Genomic DNA, 21,593 nt, shown 5'->3' on the forward strand with positions numbered 1-21,593 from the left:
TTGTGAATCTTTGCTATTCACAAACTTTTGTGATTTGATTATTATATTCCAAGATTTAATCGGATTTTGTGTTTTAAAATTTTTTTGTGTTCTTGATTTTTTTTAAAAACTTTGTGTTTTTGATCCAATTTTTTAAAATTCTTTTGTGTTTGTGTTTTAGTTCTAAATCGTTCAGGCCCAACCAGTGTTAAGACCCATTCTGAATCTTCCATTACACAAACTCATACGGAGACTTCATCGCACAAGATCAATATATCGCCTGGTCTTAATCGCTCAATACATCTATCCGGATTTCTAAATCGCTCGGGATATCACTCACGGATTCAATTGGATTTCACTAAACCGGTTTATTTTGGAAATTTTTGGGGTGTTATAGCATGCGCTACAAATGTTCCACTATGTTTTAACTATCTTCATAAGCAATGCAATTCAAAGATGAGGATAATGTGTTCAAATACATAGTGATCAGATTAACAAACTCAATGATGATGAATGAAGATCGATGGCATGGTTTACAGAGGTTAATGATAAGAAGCTTCAATTATAATGTACTAATTAGGGTCTCCAAGAGTTTATTAAAACCCGTCTCTAACGCTATGTAACAGGTTTAACTGAAATGGAAAAAAGTTAACATTACATCCATATCCATGGTGTGCATGGCACATGCCTTTAACGTCTCCAAATTGAATGACATTAGCTTTAGGGACTTTAGTCAAAACAATTCGCATAGTACAGGGACTATATACATAATACACAAGGTATGAGAATCTTAGTAAAAAAACATCAAAACACAGGGACCAAATCCATAATTCACTTGTTTTATAAATAAAATTTGTTTTAGATAATTTTTCACACCATCTCTCTTAATTTCTCTCAGTATTAAAATAAGCTTTACATTATTACGATACAGTTTGTTTTTAGACTTGTTAAGTTTTTGTCGAGATATCTGAAGTTGAAAAAACTTCATCGCACAAATTTTTTGGTTCTCAAGTCGGTAATATTCTCGGTGGTTCTCAATTTTGAACGCCTAAAAGTCACGTTATAGACCTAATTGAGAGACATAGCTAGAAAAGCCTTGGTTTGGGAACATCTCATTTTGGTTATTATGTTTAGCAGAAAAATATTAGCATAGTGAAAACAATGTAGTGTGCTTCTTACGACGGAGGAAAATTCCACCCTAAAACATCACATTGAGAGAACTTGCCCTTGGTTGAAAGTCACAGATTCGACACATTCGATATTTAAACCAACCAAAGATGTTTGGATTTATAATGGAGAGATATGTCAGATGATGAAAGCAAAACTGGTGATTCAATCGGGCTTGTTATCCATCCACTTTGGCAACATGCAAATAACAAGGTAGATCCAAACATCGCTTCAACCGAGATAACGACAAGCAAGTCCTTCAACTCTAAAATGTGATGCATTAAACTATGGAAATTGCACAAACAAATATGGAAGATTTATTTTCAAACATTAAATTTTTGCATCACCCTACACAATTTTCAATAATCGCATCTTTGAGTAATAACTTAGTGTATCGACTCAATGGAATGGTCATGATAAAACATATTTTTGTGTTTGAGCAACTTACTTACCCATATGATAGAGATAAATGATTTAAAATGCCAAAAGATATAATTGAATTTTATCATTTTTCGGATAAACTAATTAGCATTTCTTTTGACAACGCGTTTGATAATATCGTATTGTTGAAAATTTTTAAAAACGATTTAAAGCTTATATCTGGTAGATAGGTAGTGTTTTTTTTTCACACTCGCCATGTGTCACATATTATAAATTCAATGGTACAACCAGGATTAAAATTTTCAAACAACCTTAGACAAATTTAGATTTATGGCGAGTTCGTTAAGCCTCAGGGGGAGTAGCGGAAATCTCATGTTCCCTAGGTTGGAATCAATACACTGTCAAAGCCTTACATGCGATGATTTCAGGCTATTTGTAGTCACCCAAGGGATTAGTCAATACACATAAGCTGGTCCAGATATATATGGTTACCCAAAAAATAGATTTATGTTAACATTGGTTTTTTGTAGGGGTAAAATAGTCACTCAATTGTATAGACCTTTTATTTTTGTCAAGACGTAGGTACCAAGCCTTACAAACCGGTTTGTACCTGGAATTAGTCACATTGTATCTCGGTTTATTTTATGTTAAAACGACTCTATCAGCTTATAGTCATTCCTGGCATTTGGAAAATGGCATTTAGCACACTTATAAGATGAAACTCAACCCATTTAATGCTTGAATGGTTATGCAAGCAAAAAGAAACACTACAATCTTTTTATAACCATATGGTTAAAATTAATTCTATAATGAAAAACGATTGGATTTTAGGTAAGTTTTAAATGTATTAGAAGTATTTTGACAATGCAAGTGAACCATAATCGTCTTCCATAAATATCTTAATTATTTTGCAATATGAGATTTGTATCTAGAACCCCCCTATATATAATAGTATATAATATATTGGTATTATTTTTTAATAGAAAAAAGACATAAAATGGATAAATTGACTAAATTGTCCTTGAATTAACGAATTAGATTTACCAATGCTAAAGGTTGGAGGATCTAATTCGTAACGAAATATAAAGAGGACACTTAGTACAATTATTTTCAAATAAGGACGTGATTTAGACAAAAGTGTAATTCACTCTAATAATCATAAAAACAAAGAGTTGAGTATAAATTTCGTTCTCGTGGTTTCATAGTTTTTACAAAGAAGGTCCCTAACCGTAAAAAATATGATTGGGTTTTTAGGGTTCCATTTTCGCTACGGATCAAGTCCTTAACCTTAATTTGGATTTGGATGGATTTGGGTTAATTTGGGTTGAGTTTTATTAATTAAAGATCAGATTTAGGTTGATTTGATGTTTATGACTCTATTCTGGTGTCCGTAAACCGCCACCCTTCCGCATCCGGTTAAGTCAATCGATCAGTGGTGGGCAGATGAAGTAGTGGGCAGAGTAAACAAAGTAGTCGAAGATGAGGGAATGGCTAAAGAGGAGTAGATCGTGATTGCAAATGTGTTTTTTTTTAATTATTAATCAGTTATACACTTGTACAAAAAGCATATAATGTTGTATGAAAGAAAACCATTAAGGAAATGGATAAACAAGCTAAAATACAAAAGATTTATTAACAGAGTTAAAACAAGGGATCCGATTTTAACAAATTCAAAACTAGGATGACCCATGTTTAGGGTTAAGGACGTTAACTGTAAAAACCATCAAATACAGGGACGAAATTTATAATTAAATTTTATGTTTGTTTGTTTTTTAAAGTGGTTATCAACTTATGTAGTGTTAAACCGGAGTTTTATAAAAAGTATTTGAATTAGCTTATAACAGTACAAAACATAATAAACTGATAAGTTGTTTTTAGTGTCTTTGACAAATATTACTTATACATGTAAAAACTTTTTATTACCGGTATCACACCGCTAATAAGTATTATTTTTTATTCCATCGAAACACTAAAATTTCTTATTACCGTTATCGCATCAAATAAATTAATACATTTTAAATAAGCAATCCCAAACCGCTTAGAAGATAATATCTATACTATATTATAAAGCATTTGACAAAAACTCTTAAAAACCACTTTTTATGTGTAAAGTACTGTTTATTAATGTACATTACTTAAAATTCAAGAGTACAAGAAGATTGTACGTAAGTACAACTTATTAAAGCTCCATATCTGAATTCGTGTAATTAACTGCAGATAAACATCTCATTTTAAATATAAAAAATCTAAAATATAATTAGAATAATTATTGAATTCTAACAAAATATTTAATCATTATCTTTATAAAATGTTATATTATTAAACCAAAAATAAATTATTTTGTTTTTAAACTTAAATTAAATTATAATAAAAAAACTATATAAAAAATAAAACTTTTAAATAATTGATTTGATATTAACATTGATATATTTTTTTTTCAAATTTTTATGATATCTTCAAATTTTTATGATATCTTCAAATTTATATTTTATTCAAAAATAAAATTATTATTGTTTTCTAAAAAATAYATAAAATCSTATTATAAYATCAACAAAAACAAATAATAAAATAAAATATTAAAATAAAGATTATGATCTTATTAAAAAAAAAAACATTATAAATATTTCTTTTCTCCAAACACCAAAAACTACCCCCAAGGGTATTAGCGTAGAAGGGAAGTGGAACAATTTCCCGTCCCTCTCCCGTCTGGCGCTGACGTGCACCATTTTAGGAGGCAGGAGCACGATTTCAGTTTCCGTCGGCTGTCCCCTCGACGCTGTTTTCCTCTCGTTGTCCACAATTTCAGAACCGCAGAGCCAGAAACCCTAGTTTCATTTTGCTCTGTTTTACAGCTGTACAGGTACTGGTTGAAACAATGAAACCTCATTTTTGCTTATTGTTTACTTCTTGAAACCTCATTGATTTTGATTGCTCATTGATTTGAATCCTCACTGATTTTGCTCTTGAAAACACTAGTCTCAGTTTTGCTCTGTTGTGAGTTGTCCTCACTGAGGAGAATGCGAGGCGGTAGAAAAAGTGCATGTGGGGTGGGGTGTTTGAAAAGTAGAATAGAGATGTTGAAATGAATGTGGGTTGGGGTGTTTGACAAGTAGAAGCGAAGACAACAGGATATTGATATAATTTTTTGCAACTTAAAACAAGCTTCAATCAGAGGGGGTTAAAGAAGAAAAAAGAGTGTTTTTAACTTTGAACAAGTGTTTGCAATCCAATCTCAATTGTTGCCTGTGTCTGTGTAAAGCTTCTGTATTGATTTGGTGAGAGAGGACCCAAAACACACTATTAATTTAATTTTATTGTGGGATCATTAGGTTTAATTGTTTGTTTCTTAACGCACTTGGGTTTTGGCAGTGAAAACCTACTAATCAATCAATTTTATTTATTTGATCAAACTTATCCATGAAATTGTGTTAGAAATAAAGAATACTTTGTCACCAGTTTTTTCTCATTTATCAAACAAAATAACACTCTATACGAGTTTTATACAAAAAGGGCTGATAAGTGCATATTGGGTTTTCCTTCATTTTTTATTTAATTAAAAAAATTAACTTTGTTTTCTAAGATAAAATTTGGTAATTTTTTGAAGTTGGGAAGTTTTTTTATAAAAAAATTAATATTTTGTCATTTCACCAATATAGTACATGTAGACACCCGACATGGACAGTGACATTGCAAATAAACCTGTTAACTAATTGCCATGTCATCAGGATTTAAATTATCAGATTGCAGTAACAAGTAAATTTTTTAAAGTACAATGGCATAATAACAAAAGCATTTTGAAAGTACACTGCTATAATAAGAAGAAATAAAAGCATAATGCTATAATAACAAAATTTTGGAATTTATTGCTATTTCTTGCATTTAGCCCTAAAAATTACGAAGGTTGATTGCTTTCTTGTTTTATAGTTTTCTTTTGCGGCATTTTTCAGTTCAATCTAGTTCGTGGTAGTTCTCAATCCGCCATTACAATGGAATCACAACTAGTGCTTGGAGTTAATGAAATAACAAGCAATGAGGCGTTTGGGGAAGGCAACTATAAGTTGGTGCCTTGGATAAGTTGGGATGATTGGAGTTCCGTGAGAGAATCACTGTTTTCTTCTTCCCCTGGCTCCATAGACTTAGCTCTTCGAAGAGTAAGGATCATATATACAATAGACTGAGTCCTAGTATATTGATAAGATCATTGAATTCATTTTTTTTGGGCCAGATATCTGCCTGGCGAAGCAGAGGATGCCTTCCTGTAGTAATTGAAGTCACTGCTTCTATCATTGAAATCCAACAAAAGGATTCTTTCTTTAGGTGGATGTTTCTTTTCTCATCTGACAAGCTGAAATTGAATTTTGCTCCTATGGGATTGATGTATTCCCGAATATTTATGCATCTATTTTACTCAATGCAGGGATGGTCTGTCCGAGAGTGATATACTAGAAGAGGATATGTTGACAATGTTATATTGTATGGCTATTATGAGGTAAAGACTTCTATTTGGGATAATAAACTGTATCAACCAAAGAAGGACAAGTGGCTTCCTTAGGTAAACGAAAGACTAAAAGAAGGATCAGTATGTACTCTGAACTGCCAGGCATCCAAGATTTACAATATGCGAAGCTCCATTCTCTATAGGTTGAAGGAAACTTGGTTCAACCTGAAACAGTAGCTTTAGTAAGTTGCGTGTAACATATAAACTAACTTGTCCACTTAACAAGCTTGGTGCTGAATAAAACAGATGTCTGGACTCCAATATGCAATAAACAAGGCACAAGGCCAATTATGACAAAATATATTCCATGGTTTATCTGGAAAGGTCTGATGTGGATTGTTGCAATTCCATGGTTTCATGTTCGGCTTCAAGTACTTGACAGGGATATATCTAAGTAGCAATAGGATCTTTTATGAACTTACTTATGTCTTGGAAGTTTCTTGTACATTGCTTAGGAGATGATATTGTGGAAAAATTCTATCAGCTGTAGATTACCAAATGCAAAACTATTTTGATGCAAATTCGTATTACTTAGGTTTACTTTTCAGTTTTATCTCTGAGTCCATGTGGTCAGATTGTAGCATCTTAGAGGAAGTGAGGAACATTTTCTTTAAATATGTAACCAATATACATACACACACATATATGAGCTCCCAAGAAGCAAGGGCACATGTATTCTTGTTGAATCCCTGTATCGAGTACGTCAAAAGTCAGTGGTGTCTACATGGGGTGTGACTTCAATTATATCCCAAATTCTGGACCATGTATTGGTGGACAGAGGGTGGATTATTTTGCCCTGCTGGTGAGATCAAAAGCTCAAATTAAATTTAGGAATTAGATCTTAATGTTAAGACCAGAAGTAAAACCAAGTCTTTTGCATGTGAGAGAGTGAGGCGCAAGAGAGGTGAGGACTAGCTACAAGCTCTTTTTGACTGGCAGTTAGCTAATTGCTTCTCTTCTCTGAGTTTGTAGTCTCGTTTATGTCTCTCTTTCTTACAGTGCGTACTGCAATGTGGCGGCTATATTATGTTGCATGCATATATACACAGACACACATCTGTCTGGTATGCATATGTGGATGGTCTATTTCTATTGTTGAGCACATAGTTGCTCACAATCGTTTGTTTTATATACTATATAAACTTTCGAAACCAAAGTTAGGTTTACGTTTGATTTTAAAGGATCTTACAGATGAACTACAAAAGCAACTATTCTTTTTGTCTTGGTTTTAGATTAATATATTCATATGTATATTACACAAGTAAACTCGTATCCTGATATTTTTAGAACTACAAATCCCTGGTTCCACATATCTGTGCCTCCTCCCGCCTCCCAACTCAGATCTCTGGAACTGCCAATTTTCTTCGACCTTTGATGCTGTAGTCTGATCATATGCCTCTTTGTACATGCATAGTTGTTTGAATGCTTTTGATGGATTATATTGTTCTGCCATCTTGAAGTTTATAATATTCTTACCTGAAACTTAAATTTGAAGGCTTGTGAATGGTATTGTGGAGAAGACTCGTAAGAAGAATGAGGTTTCAATTGCTGAGGCAGCTGATGCAATTGGTATTCCTCGTATGCTGATTGATATTCGTCATGGTAAGGAATTCAATATATGCCTTTAAGTTTTACATGTATATGTACATCTAACTAATATACACAAAAGCATACTCACACATTTGTGCATTAGTATATGCTTGTTGTGAGTTCCAGTTCATTAAATCATATCCTTCTAGTAGTTTGTGAGATCTTCTTCGAGCTAAATAATGTTGTTATCACACTCTTTTATTCAATACTGATGGGTTAACCATTCGTTGTTCATGTTATATGTTCATCAGGAAGAGTATTAGTAGGCTACATTATTGGTCCCTCTCATCATTATATGAGGAGACAACTTGATAAACTTTTCATGGTGACTTTTATTGTCGGTTTCCAGGAACATTCTTTGCCTAGCTTGTTTGTTGTTATTCTATCTTCTAATGCTCCCTTCCCATATGTTTTTTTGCAGAGTGTTCACATCGTGACCTACCTTCATTGAGACTGGTTCGGCTTGCATCTACTAAGGTATATACTACTAATATTCTGCAAAGGTATATACTACTAATATTCTACAAAGGTCTCTCTTTCTGGTTTGTGTTACTCTACTGATGATGTTCCTTCCTGGCCATAATTCTCGTTGTGAAGTTAGTTGCTAGTCTTGAGTTTTTGTCGCTTAACTAATAAGAGGCGCAAGTGGTATGCGTGTTGTTGTCCATGCCAAGTTTTATTGCTATGGTACAAGATTAGTAGGGACCATTCTTCGAGCAAGTCAGTAGTTTTGATATGCTAATTCACTAATTTACTGTGCAAGAGACCTTAAAGCTTAAAACGACTACTCAAATCTTGCTACAAGGTGAAATTTAGGTTGCTGTTCAGAAAAAGGTTTCAGTGAAAAGCAACTTTTTAGCAACCTAATGATCTCAAACTATGTGGGGGACTACTAAACACTTGGGGATTGTTGAATGTCTCCTACAAGTTTCAACCTTGAAGTGGATGATCATGTATGAGAAACAGAACAGAATAGGGCCTTGACCTGCTGTTGACTGTGAGGTTATGGCACTGTTGCAACAGCATTTTGACTCCAAAAACTGTGCCAAACACACGCTGAACCAGATGTGGACTTTACTTTTTGTTAGGCACACGCTAGACGCAATAAGTGCCCAATTAGGCAATGTCTCCATTACATTTTTAGGAATTTACTTATAGAAATTTAATTTGGTCATTTATGATTAGTCAATTAAAAATTGGTCTGGAGCCAAATTTTAAACAGTGTCCTAGGTTTGTTAAATAGATAACAGGAGTATTTCATGGTAAAATTTCATATTTGCTTAACTAGCATGTCATACTCAACATCCATTTAGAACCTACTCGTTCACTGTATACTTGTATAGTACATTACGCTTTCAAGTACATGTAGCCAATATTATTATGTTGATGATTCTTGGTGTGATCTTTTAGGCACTTGATTGGTTGAAAGCTTATTATTGGGAGCCCCAAAAGATGGCAATTTCATGCCCCAGTGAAAGAACTGCCAATTTCAGAAAAGAAATCAAGTCTAAGATACGTGAACTGGCATTCAGTTTGGATGTGAAGAAGGCTGCAAGATCAGGTTCTTCAGTAGTTAAGGGAAAACGTAAGTATGCGTGCTAATAATAATGTTCTGGCTCACATGTCATCCTCCATTGAGTGAATCATACCATGTTATATGTAACAATAATTTTTTCCTTTTTCTTCATGTTTGTATATGCTGTTTCTTGCATCATATTTTTTGCACTCCGTTGTTTGTCACTAGTAGGTGCCAAAAAGGGACTCTCTATGTATATTTCTTAGCCTTACTACATGCTTAAGCAACGAGGTCATAATTCTTCAATGGAGCTATTAGTTCTTGTGCCAATGTTTCTTAGCCTTTATTGGCTCAAAGCTCACTTTTTCGCTGGAAACTGCTTGCAAATTTTTTTAGACGTGCCGTGCTTTCCTATGAGGCGTACTTTCCTATGAGGTGAGCAAAGCATATAATGGTCTATCTTTTAATCTTTGGTCAAAGGAAGTCTCTTTGATTTGGTAATCGGGTGACACTACTTCTGCATATATACAACACCACAACCTTTTGTTCATTGGACTCCTTACCCTCAAATTATCTTCCTTCCTCAACATGGATATTTTTCTTTTGCTCAAGGCTGGTTAGTCTCTCACCTAAGATTCAGTTTGAGGTTTTCAATTTAACCATAGAAAGCTCAAAACCCTTGCTTATATCAGTTATACAACTATATATTGATTAACAATCTTCATCCTCAGATATGTTTAACTTCTACGTATGATTGCCGTAAATAAAACTAAAAACTGAAATACTAAAGTAGGATTTTCAAGTTTTACACAGTCATTGATGATATGGATTTCTGTTGGAGGTGATTGAGGGATTAAGTTGAGAATCTGGGAACCGATTCAAGTGCAATAGCAACCTGTATTGGAACAACTAAATTAGGCTCTATCAACTATCTAAAGATTCATGCATGTAACCTTGTTAAGATGAGTCAACAGATTATGTATACGCTTTGAAAATATGATGTATACAAGGATAAAAGGTTCCATTCACCTTGTAATCTGGCAATCATGATGTAGACACTTGCAAATCTGACTACATTACCAAAATAAGTAATCAGGATCTGAAATTTGTTTATAATCAACTACCACATCATGTGATGATTTGACCTCTTATATTTGGCTCATTGGATAGTTTGTGTCTTTCACAAATTTGAATTTATATGCCCTTGAGATATGTAAGAAATGTTCAATTCAAATCTCCATGAAAGGTTGTTCTGGTCAAACTCAGTGTCAGGATTATGGACAGCTCAGCATGTCCATTTCAAAATGGAGTATGGTTTACTGATTTCACGAAGGATCGTGTGAGAATAGGAGTTAAGGTGAGAAGTGTAAGAAGGGATCTGGACCGATGATCACTTTTAATCTCACCCCCACCCCATGAATTGCACTCCTCACTGGAATTGATCAGGTGCATCTCATCAATGTTAATCTTCAATTAGGACTAATCCGAGGGTGGAGATCCCTTCTTACCATTCTCACCATAGCTTCCGTCCTCACCAGAATCCGACCCTACTGATTTTGGTCCTTTTTCAAAGTTAGAAGTTAAACGGAGAAGCAAGCTTTGAACGAACTTCTTTTCGAACTTTTTGATGTCTATCTAATAAGCGTAAGAGAGAGTGTATTACTGGTTGGTTTATCCTTTTATATTTAAACTCTGTATATGTGGAATAAAAATAGAACTAATATACAAATGGATCAAGGTACTCCCAATGATGCAAGCAAAACAATAGTTCTTGTGCTTGATATGGACAGAGGTAGTACTTGTAGATTTGTTTCTTATGATTAGGAGAAGGTTTTCTAGCCGTATAGATTAGATTTTTTTCGTCAGTATGGGATGGGGTGGTATAGCATGGGTTTTCTGCAATAAACAATAATTGGTGTATACATTTTCCAAATTTTAGTTTGGTTAGGTTCTTATCAAGTAACCATTGTTGCCCTATATACAATTATCCCTTGTACACTCTTATGTTCTTTGACAAGATCTAGATATGGAGTTTGTTCATCTCCCACTTTGTAGGGGGTCTTTCGCTAGATCTATTTCATGGCACTTGCTTTGTCATGAGAGTGGAATCAGTTGCAGAGCTTACTTCTTGCCACTAGAGCAAGAGATAAATAAGTAAAGATCTTAATTAACTCACAAGACTTTGAAGATATTGTCTACAAATTCCTCTGAGCAGCGTGTCAAAATTTATGTAGAAACAATTGAAAGCCTGTTGTTGGAAATTAGAACTCTATGTTTATTGTCACTATCACTGTAGCTGCTGGGTCTAAGACCCATTCATGTTTTCAATGCATGTAAATTGTGTGGCAAGAGAACTTACGGGATTAAGCACTGTTGGAAGCCCTAAACAAGACCAGCTGCGGAGCACCATTGTTGATCCATTATCCAAGGAGTGACCCAAATGCTTGGGGCATAAAGTCACTCCTTACCCCTTAGGAGATTAAACCAAGGCAAAGGGAGCACATTGCATCAAAATGGAAAATAAGAAAGCAATCTAATAATACAAAACATCTAAATAACCCTCAAGTGAAAGGAATAAAGTAAGAAAGGTTAGAGACTGGAAATTACAGACTGGGCTACTTGAATGTAAATTTCAGCTTACTATCTAGTCCTTTATAACTCAGGTAGTTGGCGGAAGGATATTTTGTGGAAGATACACAGAAACTATGTATGTATATATATATATATATATATATAGAGAGAGAGAGAGAGAGAGAGAGAGAGAGAGAGAATGAGTACTTGAATTCTTTTTCCTGGGCAAGAAATAAATTATCTTCCTGAATCCTGATAGATGATGAGCAACTGATTAGGATCTGAGTTGATTCGAAATATATTGATTGAACTTGATATTTTATTGAAGGTGCAATATTTATATTGTGTGGAAATCCATTTTCAGTATTTGGTTCGTTCTTGCATTGCATCCAATGATTTTTACAGATGTAGTAGTCTAGAAGTTGATGAGATTTTATCTATTTCAGTTTTATTTTATTGATTTTGCGCTTAGGCATCAAATATTGTGAACACCTATGCGGGCGTAGTAAGTTTCTATCACTAATGGCTGTCAAGATTCAGTCTTCTAAACCTTCAGGCAAGACCATCATATTCCATTTACACTGCATTGTATGTTCAGTTTTTGACGGTTATTTGTTTCTTCCATTTTCTTCTAATACTTATATGATGATTTTATCCTCTTTTCTTTATGTGTTCCATTGATTGACAAAACCTGAGACACATGTACTAGGTCATACAGACCAATCAAGTTGGAGGGGGGAGGGGCAGGGAGCTTCGCAAATCAATTGCTTATGGATATGTTATTATGGCCTTTGTTCTTCATATGATCCTATATAGATGCATCATAGTCGATACAAACATGTCTGTATCTTACAAATGTCCATAATATTTCTCTTGTTTCTGAACTTTTTTGTCGCATTACAGTCGTTAGTTAGAAACTTACAATTAGAATGAACAGATCTTATTTTTTCAAACAAAACAGATGTTTTTCATCAGCATTTCCTAATTGCACGAGGAGATCCTTGATATTCATCACCATTTCCCAACAGACGATGTTCAGGTTGCAACTAATATTAGATCTTACTACTACTTTTCTACAGATACACCCTTCATCAATGAAATAGACAAATACTACACAACCATCTCTGTCCCTTCCCCCCACCCAAAAGAAAAAGAAAAACCCAACAAACAAATAGGAAACTGCGATCCTTCACACAACCATGGCCCCCTCCCACCCATCCACACCCTACACATTTGATGGTTTTCATGTTCTTTCTTTCCGATGCCTGATGATGGTTTTTTATATTTTCAAGGCTCCAAGAAACATATAAACAAGGCATTGAAGAATCTTCTCAAGTTATATTCTTCTTTCCCCTCGGAAGTGGTATCTATCTTATTGGAGTTCCTGCTGAAGGCTCTAGAATCAGCCGATGTGGTAGAGCTTCCAGACAGCTCTCCTGTTAGCAACTCTGGAACTTACGATACTCAACTTGATGATTGGAAAGCTCTAGTTATGAAGTTGTCGAATAAAGAACCGGAGATGCTTCTAAGCCTTCTCAAAGTAGTACTTCAAATGATTGAGACCCATGAAGCTTCAAAACATGATGCAGGTAATTTCATCTACTTTCCTGGTATGATATTGGGTTTTAATCAGTTTAGAATCTTGATGCACAGGGAGATGACTTCCTTAGCTCGGGATTCATAATGCATATTAAGATTTTGCAATTGATCGACTTGATCTTCACTGCATTGAACACCTGTGCATTCCACCCTTAGAATGCTTTGATTTCTTGTATATTTGTGCTTTTAATATATTTCTTTGTTATCTGCATGATTTTAGTTGTTTTCGGTGCACTTAGGGCAATCTAATTACATATGATTCTTTCTGCATCTTGTTTATGTGCTTTAGGAGCTGCGCTCTGTTTACTGATGTATCCGTTTTTCCACTGCATTTGTTTATCGGATTGCTGCATTGCATAATTTTTTTTAACTAGAAGTTGCATTAACTTTTTCATTCTCGATTTACAATAAAATCTTACATATGTATCAGGAGAACACCTCAAACCCAAGTACAATTCTGGATTTCATGAAACAGATCATCTTTCCTGTCTATTTGAGTGGCTTGTGGGGAACCTCAAGGATCTAAAGACTTGTCGCCGGAAAATTACAACTGCAGGAACACCAAACAAGAAAAGTCTCCCCAAATCAGCTCTTGTACATCTCCTACGTAAATGTCTCATGGTTTCTTCACTTGGTGATAACCATCTGACAACCGCAGCCTCAGTTCTTGCACAAAGGGCTGGTAATCAGACTTTGGTCGTGAAACTGAACAAGCTAGCATCCTTGCATGCATCAAACACAGATTTCGTTAAGGAACATATTATTGATTCCGAGAGCTTTTACAACCAGCAAGAGAACTACATACGTCAAGCAGCCAACAATCTTGATATCCTTAAACAGAAATTATCTCAGAAAAATAACTTAAGGACAGCAGTCAAAACGAAGATTACGAAATGGAGTGCTGCAAAATCATGGAAGCCATGTCCGATTGGAATGTTGCCTTCGGACGTTGGTTCTTCTGGTCTAGTTCCTGTTCTTGATGACCAAAAGGTAGACCAAGTGAAGGAAAAGGATTCAGGGGAAGTAAAGCGTTGTGGTGGTAAGAGAGAAGCTGATGGAGTTTTGGAGAATTCAGATGTTAAGAAACTTAAAGAGTGCAAATTGTTTGATGAAGAAGATGAAGACAGAATGTTAAAGAATGGGTTGATGATTGGTGGTGTGTGGAAGAGAGTAACTGAGGATGAACTGATTAACATGGCATCAGCTGTCAGGATTTTGGTTTAGTTTGTCTCCTGGAGCAGTCTTTTTGGTTCTTTTCATTTGATGTGTTGTGGCATTTAATTAGAAGTCAATGTTTTTTTTTATAGTTTTACAGAAGCAGGAGAATTATGCAGACGTTTTCCTACTTCTGTTCAAGTGGGCTTTTCATAATGTCCATAAATTTTTGATGGGATCTTGGTCTTCTATCAAGTTCTTTTCATTTGATGTGTTTGATGAAATGCTTGTGTACATGGTTCTAGTTCTAGTCTGTGGATGAAATTTTTGTGCAGGATCTGGTATTTTAATTGTCTCACTTGAAATTTTTAATTGTATCCAAACTGTTTAAAACATAGATTGGTGGTAAAATGATCATTTTTGACATTCAGACTGTTTATTCAACACAATAACTGAACAACTTATCTGTTATCATACAAACAACTTTATCAATACAAATAACTTTATTCATATAGATTTTGATGGAAAATGAATCGAAGAACTCTTAAGTTTGAGAATGCCATTACATAACAGAAAATTGTCACTGAATCTTTAAAATTATGAATTTAGAACATTTGTTTTTTTTAATGAGAATTGATAATGCCATCCATATTCAATCAGTGATATTGGTGAGATCCATATTATTCTCTTGGCTTACAAGTGATGCAATGTAATATAAGCTTTTTTTGGACAATTACATGAAAAAATGCTTGTAATCAAATTGATGAGGTAGGAAATCATTGTGTTTGGTATGTCTTTTCTCCTGTATTCATGTGTGAATAGATAAACGCGACGAGTAATAAATGAAACAAAAATTTATTCCATATATTACATTCAAAATATTTTAAAATAATAAAGTAACATAAATAATAAATTAAATAAAATCATTCTTCTATCGGATATGATTTTTGGGTCCCAAAAATTCCGACCCTGTTTCATATGACACATACTAACCCACTCCGATACAACCTTGGTGAAATAGATATAACATAACTAAATCCAAATACAAAACTCAACTACTAAACTAGATCTAATGACTCATTTTATTACACAGCTTAATTAATTTCATCTTGTAAGCGAGAAGTTACGTTTGTACTTGTCAAATGTAAGTAGAATACCATAATAAATGAACGAATATAAGCAAGATTTTTGTTTTATTTAGTGGGACACCATAATAGGTGGAACGGAGATATGAGAACCGAAAAAATATCAGTAAACTATTAAATTACTCATAATTAAAACTCTAAAACATTGCACAACTCTTTCACTCACCTACCTTATTTTTGTCCCTCCTACCCTGTCTTGTCCTATTTTATAACACATAATTTGGGGAAAATATGCATTATGATTAATACCAGAAAGGAGCATCTTACTACCCAAACTAACTCTACACTAGCAATTAACAAACAACTAACCAAATACAACAACTAAACTAGCCAAGTTAAATAGACTAAAATACTGTCAAGAATTAATCTGTAATACTCCTTCTCAAAAGGAGCACGGGAAATATATGTTATTTAGTGTCATCTTCGACACCAGGTACCACAACTTAGTTCTTGGCATGTGCGAAGCCACCTTGGAGCCAAAAGTGGCATTGGCACCCCCTCACACTTCATATATAAAAATTTGATATAGTACCAAACCTTAATTATCCACTTGAAACTTTATTTATTCATATCAAATTCTATTTTTTTTCTTTTATAAATGTCAAGTTTTTTTTAGGGTTCTAAAATAATCACGTTACTTTATTAAATTGTAATAATCAGTTTGATTATTTTATTTTAAGAATTATATATATATATATATATATATATATTTTAAGGTAGGTATGAATTTTGGGAGGGATTTGTGGATAAAGGCAGTTAAAGCACTTGCTATAAATAACAAGTGCTTTTGAAAAAAAGGCTTTTTTTCTTCTTTTGGAAAGAAAAACTGTAGGAAAAAAAAGGTATAAAGAAGTTGCAGATATTAGAAGCCAAATTCGAATCAAAGGTGAGTGTATTATGCTTTGAAGTATTAGTTGTTTGTACAATAATTCAGTTGTTGTTTAAACTAGCTTATTATGAACTGCATTACATATTGTCCGGAAATTTCTTAAACCGGACAAGAGTCATTCGGATTTCCTTTAAATAACTCAAAGGGTGACCGGGTTCAACCTAAACCGGACAAGAGGTGTCCGGTTTCATCCTAAACCGCTCAAGACTCGCCTGATATACTTTCTAAACCGGCCAAGTATCATCCGGTTTACTTCCTAAACCGGTTAAAGGTTGTCCGATGTGAACCTAAACCGCTCAAAAGCCATTCGATTTAACCAATTCGCTTAAAGCATCACTGAGTGTCGTCCGAATTAGATTACCGGACAGTGATGTCTGGATTACATCTCCGGACGGATGCCCGAATTACTTATCCGGATAAGAATTGACCGGATTTCCTATTCGGCTGAATCTTGTTTGATATTTCTACTGTTTTAAAATTGTTTGATAATGATGTAATGACGGTGTAACCGCGAGAGTAATGTAATGGCGGTGTAACCGCGAGAGAGATGAAATGGCGGTGTAACCGCGAGAGAGAGAGAGATGTAATGACGGTATAACCGCGAGAGATATGAAATGGTGGTGTAACCACGAGAGAGAGATGTAATGGCGGTGTAACCGTGAAAGAGAGAGATGTAGTGGCGATGTAACCGCGAGACATATGAAATGGCGGAGTGACCGAGGAAGGAAAAGAATCTATAATAAATATAGATAAAATGTTTGTGTATGTACAGGTTTGATTCTAAAATGTTAGTTTGGGATGTAAGTTATTTGTATGAGATTTGTACACTCACTAGACCTTTTGGGTCTAATGCTCAGTTGTTGGACTAACCTGTTTTGCAGGTCATCATACATCGCAAGATAAAGGCAAGGGAAAAGTTTAAATGATGATGTGTAGATGTACACAAATGTATTAAACAAAATTTTTGTTAACCCATGTTTTGTAAACAATATTACACTTTGCTTTATAATATGATTATGTGGATTATCTGTAAGTAGTAATCGTTGGTTGTTACAGTTGGTATCAGAGCCAGGTTTAAGAGATCTGGGTATTGGGTAATACTTAGACTTAAACTGGAGATGTGAAAGTTATATTAATAGGTTTCACTGGGACTATGAACATAGGAATATGTTATAGCTGAACCTATTATGAGAAAGTTAGATTATATATATGACTGATATAATCTTGAGTTATAGAGAGACTTGAGGATAAAAGTGTTATTATGTTTTGATTATGTGAATGATCATATGTGTTTAAATGTGACAGAAAGAGACATACACTGAGAAATGGCAAATAATCCTAACCAATCAGAAAGGACTTCTACCGGTTATGGAAGAGGTCGGGGAAGAAGAAATGTAACCCAAGGAGAAGACCCGGAAAATATGATGACAATGGAAACGCGAAGTCGCAACAGGGGTCGAGGAAGAGGTAGAAGTACTAGACAAGAAACTCATATGGAATAGGAATTGTCGGCACAAGAAAGTTCAATATCTGGCCATGGAAGAGGAAGAGCAAAGGGTGGACATAATGTTCCTGATCTCGGATTTATTACTCAGGAAATGCTGGCAGCTGAGTTGGGAAAATTCCAAGAAAGTTTGGTGAGCTTGTTGCGACGTATGGCACAAAATAATCCAGAATTAGTAAGGGATCCTGAACGTCAGGAGGAAGCTGGAGCAAGTACACTGGCAACAGATACATCAGTGCCCCTTACTTCATCTTCAGTTCATAAAGGAGGGGATATTAAAATGTTTCTTGCTTGCAAACCTCCTAAATTTTCTGGTGAACGTGACCCTGTCAAAGCCATGTGTTGGCTTAAAAAAATTGAACTAAGTCTGCAAATCAGTAAAAGTGCAGAGGAAGATAAGGTCATGTTTGCTGTGTCTCGTCTAAGGTCAAGTGCTATATACTGGTGGGAGGTTCTATCAAGTTCAGATCCAAACATTCTGAAAACAATGCTATGGGAGGAATTTGTGATAAAGTTTAAGATACAATATTGTCCTGAAGCAGCAGTACGAAAACTAGAAGATGATTTCCTTTGTCTAGAACAAGAAAATATGTCAGTTCGTTAGTACACAGAAGTCTTCATGGAACAATCCCGGTTTGCTGAAGCTTATATCATATCCGAAAATAGTAAAGTAAGAAAGTATATTTGGGGTTTGGAGCCTAATCTTCAGAAGTATATGATATCCAGAAATTCGACAACATTTCAAGCAGCAGTTGACGCTGCTGAGATACTGAAACAAGATATCAATCAACAACGACAAGAAAGGGTTGGATATAAAAAAAAGGGGGAAACTACAATGACTGATTTCCGTAGACCAAGGTTTATGGAAATTTTGAATAGACCAGTTCCAAGGTTTGCTGATAAGGCATGCGCACGATGTCATAAAATACATCAAGGAAATTGAAATACAGAGTTGCGAGTACGTTTTAAATGTAAAAAACCTGGACATATAGCTCGAGACTGTTGAATGACGTAAAGATGTTTTACATGTAATTCCTCTCAACATGTCAATGCCGACTGTCCACAAGCGAAGGGACGAGGGTCTGGTTTTGCTGGAGGTCGAGGATCTGGATATTTTGGGGGCCGAGGATTTGGTTATGGTGCTAACAGGTCGTGGGTCAATGGATAATCGTATTAACCCAAGTGGTCGAGGAGAGATAAGACGTGGGGAGTTAAATGCTAAAGGGAGAGCCTTTCAAATGACGAGAGAAGAGGCGGAAGAACATCCTGAAGTGGTGACAGGTACATTCCTTGTTAATTTCGTATGTGCCAATGTTTTATTTGACTCGGGTGCAAATCTTTCTTTTGTATCACTGTCGTTTGTTAACTGCGCACATTTAGAATCTAAAACGTTAAGTAAGGATTTAATTGTGGAAACAACAAACGATAGTGAAGTTTTGGTTAAAGAAAAGATAGATGAATGTTTCATAAGTATAGAAGGGTGTGAGGTGCTTATACAATTATTTCTTTTGTCTTTAAGGGAGTTTGATATAATTATAGGCATGGATTGGTTAGCTAAAAACCAAGCTAACATAGTCTGTGATGAAACCATGTAGACTTACCGGAAAAAGGAAAGGTTGTAATTTACGGGGATCGACGAGATCGGTACTCCAGCCTTGTCTCAGTTTAAAGGCTCTAAAGTATGTACAAAAGGGATGTGTTAGTTTTCTTGCATATGCTATAGACATGAAGAAAGAAAAGGGAAAGATAGAGGATATCCCAATTGTAAGAGAATTTCCTGAAATATTTCCAGAAGACTTGATAAGTCTACCTCCGGATTGAACGATTAAATTCCAAATTGAATTACTTCCTAGAACAACACCGGTTGCACGTGCACCATATAGATTAACTCCTTCTGAATTAAAGGAGTTAATATCGCAATTGAAAGAATTGTTGGATAAAGGTTTTATTCGACCAAGTACTTCTCCATAGGGTGCGCCAGTATTATTTGTGAAAAAGAAGGATGGATCAATGAGAATGTGCATTGATTACCGGGAGTTGAATAAATTAACAATCAAAATTAAGATTCGGAAAGAAGATGTGTTGAAAACTGATTTACGGTCCGGTTATCATCAATTGAAGATTCGGAAAGAAGATGTGTCGAAAACGGCATTCTGTACACGTTATGGTCATTATGAATTTTTGGTTATGCCATTCGGACTCACAAATGCACCTGCAGCCTTTATGGACATGATGAATAGGGTGTGTCATCCCTATCTTGATAAATTTGTGATTGTCTTCATTGATGATATTCTGATATATTCTCGGTCAAAAGAAGAGTGTTGGACCGTATTACTCAGTTCAGGGTATTGAAAACTTACTTGATTAATTAGATAGACATTGAGTACACAGCGGACAGTAGTAAATCAAGCAGGTAGAAATCAATAAGAACACAATGAAGAACTCTTGAAGAACACAGAGAGAAAATGCTTCAAAGGATTTTCACATAGAAAATGTTGACAATTACAAATTGGAAGCTTATAAAATACAAAGGCCTAAAGCTGCTTTTATACAAGCAAATAACCGCCAAGACAGACCTAGACGTATTATTTAATCTAAGCCGTCCAAATAAAGCAGATTACAGACATGATCACGTGTTTAGCACGAGCAGCTAATAAACCTAAGTACATGGAGATCCGCACTGAAGACTAACTGCAGACCCTCTGTGAGACACCACAGAGGTTCTGCTGTTTATGACCTGAAAGCTTGATACAGAGGAACATTCTTCCAGAACCTCTGTGAGACACGACAGAGGTTCTATCATCTTTGACTTGAATGATGGGCTACATTGTTGAATGTCCTCTGCAGTCTTCTGTGACAGATTATCTTCTGTCAAAACTTGTTACTTTTTCGATACTTTTACATTCAAAGATGATGAGAGCTAACAATCTCCCCTAAGTATGAAAAAGTAAACTAGGAATTGAAAGAGCAAGACCTTACTTGAAAGAAATTACAAGAAGTGATTAACCATCAACCTCTGAAATGAAATACTTGAATGTAAATTGCAAAGCGTTAAATTTAAAGTTACAACCAGAAAAAAAATTACAACGTTTGTGAAGCTATGCCAAATTCAAGAAGAGTCAAACAACAGACTCTCGAAAATCATCTATTTGGTATACGAAGTCGGTCTTGATCGTTCTGTAAACGTTGAAGAGGAACTCCCTGAAATTGATTTGAGCTCTGATTGGTTCCAARAGATCAGAAACCTCATCAACCCTTAATTTTCCATTTTCCACCTCTGCCATGAGCACTTGAATATCCATTCCAATGTCTCCGTTGAAAACTTGTGCAGTTCGATTGGGTCAAAGAATCTAAGTATCTGATCCTTGTCCACATACACAAACCCAAAGATGGGATTGTGTATAATAGTGTTCGGAKAGTACCTAGCGACCCAACTTGGTCTGCTGTAAGGAGGGGTGATCTTTAGACTCCTCTGTCCAAGTCGCATGGCCAACTCGAAGTCTTTCTGGCTGCAGTACATAACGTGTGCGCGCATGACTTGAATCAGCCTTCTGAGAGAAATTGCATAAGAGGACCTCTTCTCTGTGTAGGCATTTAAA

General features: G+C 35.0%; 1 protein-coding gene across 3 annotated transcripts; it reads left to right on the forward strand.

Annotated features, from left to right (window-relative positions):
* The first annotated feature begins 4,176 nt into the window (after positions 1 to 4,176).
* On the forward strand, positions 4,177 to 14,747 carry LOC112526677. 3 transcript variants are annotated; one of them, XM_025137059.1, is made up of 10 exons: positions 4,177 to 4,387; positions 5,475 to 5,678; positions 5,753 to 5,844; positions 5,945 to 6,016; positions 7,521 to 7,627; positions 8,037 to 8,092; positions 9,026 to 9,200; positions 12,175 to 12,258; positions 12,995 to 13,291; positions 13,732 to 14,747. In XM_025137059.1, the coding sequence occupies exons 2-10, from the start codon at positions 5,514 to 5,516 to the stop codon at positions 14,523 to 14,525; spliced, it is 1,842 nt and encodes a 613-aa protein (XP_024992827.1). In that variant the 5' UTR covers positions 4,177 to 4,387; positions 5,475 to 5,513; the 3' UTR covers positions 14,526 to 14,747. The 3 variants fall into 3 exon arrangements, with proteins under 3 accessions (XP_024992827.1, XP_024992844.1, XP_024992835.1); XM_025137067.1 differs by having other exon boundaries at positions 4,183 to 4,387; positions 5,452 to 5,678; XM_025137076.1 differs by lacking the exon at positions 12,175 to 12,258.
* Positions 14,748 to 21,593: the final 6,846 nt, after the last annotated feature.

The sequence above is a fragment of the Cynara cardunculus genome (assembly GCF_001531365.2).
Source record: "Cynara cardunculus var. scolymus isolate 2C chromosome LG 1, CcrdV1, whole genome shotgun sequence".
In the NCBI taxonomy this organism is placed as follows: Eukaryota; Viridiplantae; Streptophyta; class Magnoliopsida; order Asterales; family Asteraceae; genus Cynara; species Cynara cardunculus.

What these genes read in the sequence shown, in the direction of transcription:
- LOC112526677 (XM_025137059.1), top strand. Translation starts at nt 5,514, where the DNA reads ATGGAATCACAACTAGTGCTTGGAGTTAATGAAATAACAAGCAATGAG. An exon ending in CAAAAGGATTCTTTCTTTAG is followed by an intron (nt 5,845 to 5,944) that starts GTGGATGTTTCT and finishes TACTCAATGCAG; the next exon opens with GGATGGTCTGTCCGAGAGTG. An exon ending in TTCGGCTTGCATCTACTAAG is followed by an intron (nt 8,093 to 9,025) that starts GTATATACTACT and finishes GTGATCTTTTAG; the next exon opens with GCACTTGATTGGTTGAAAGC.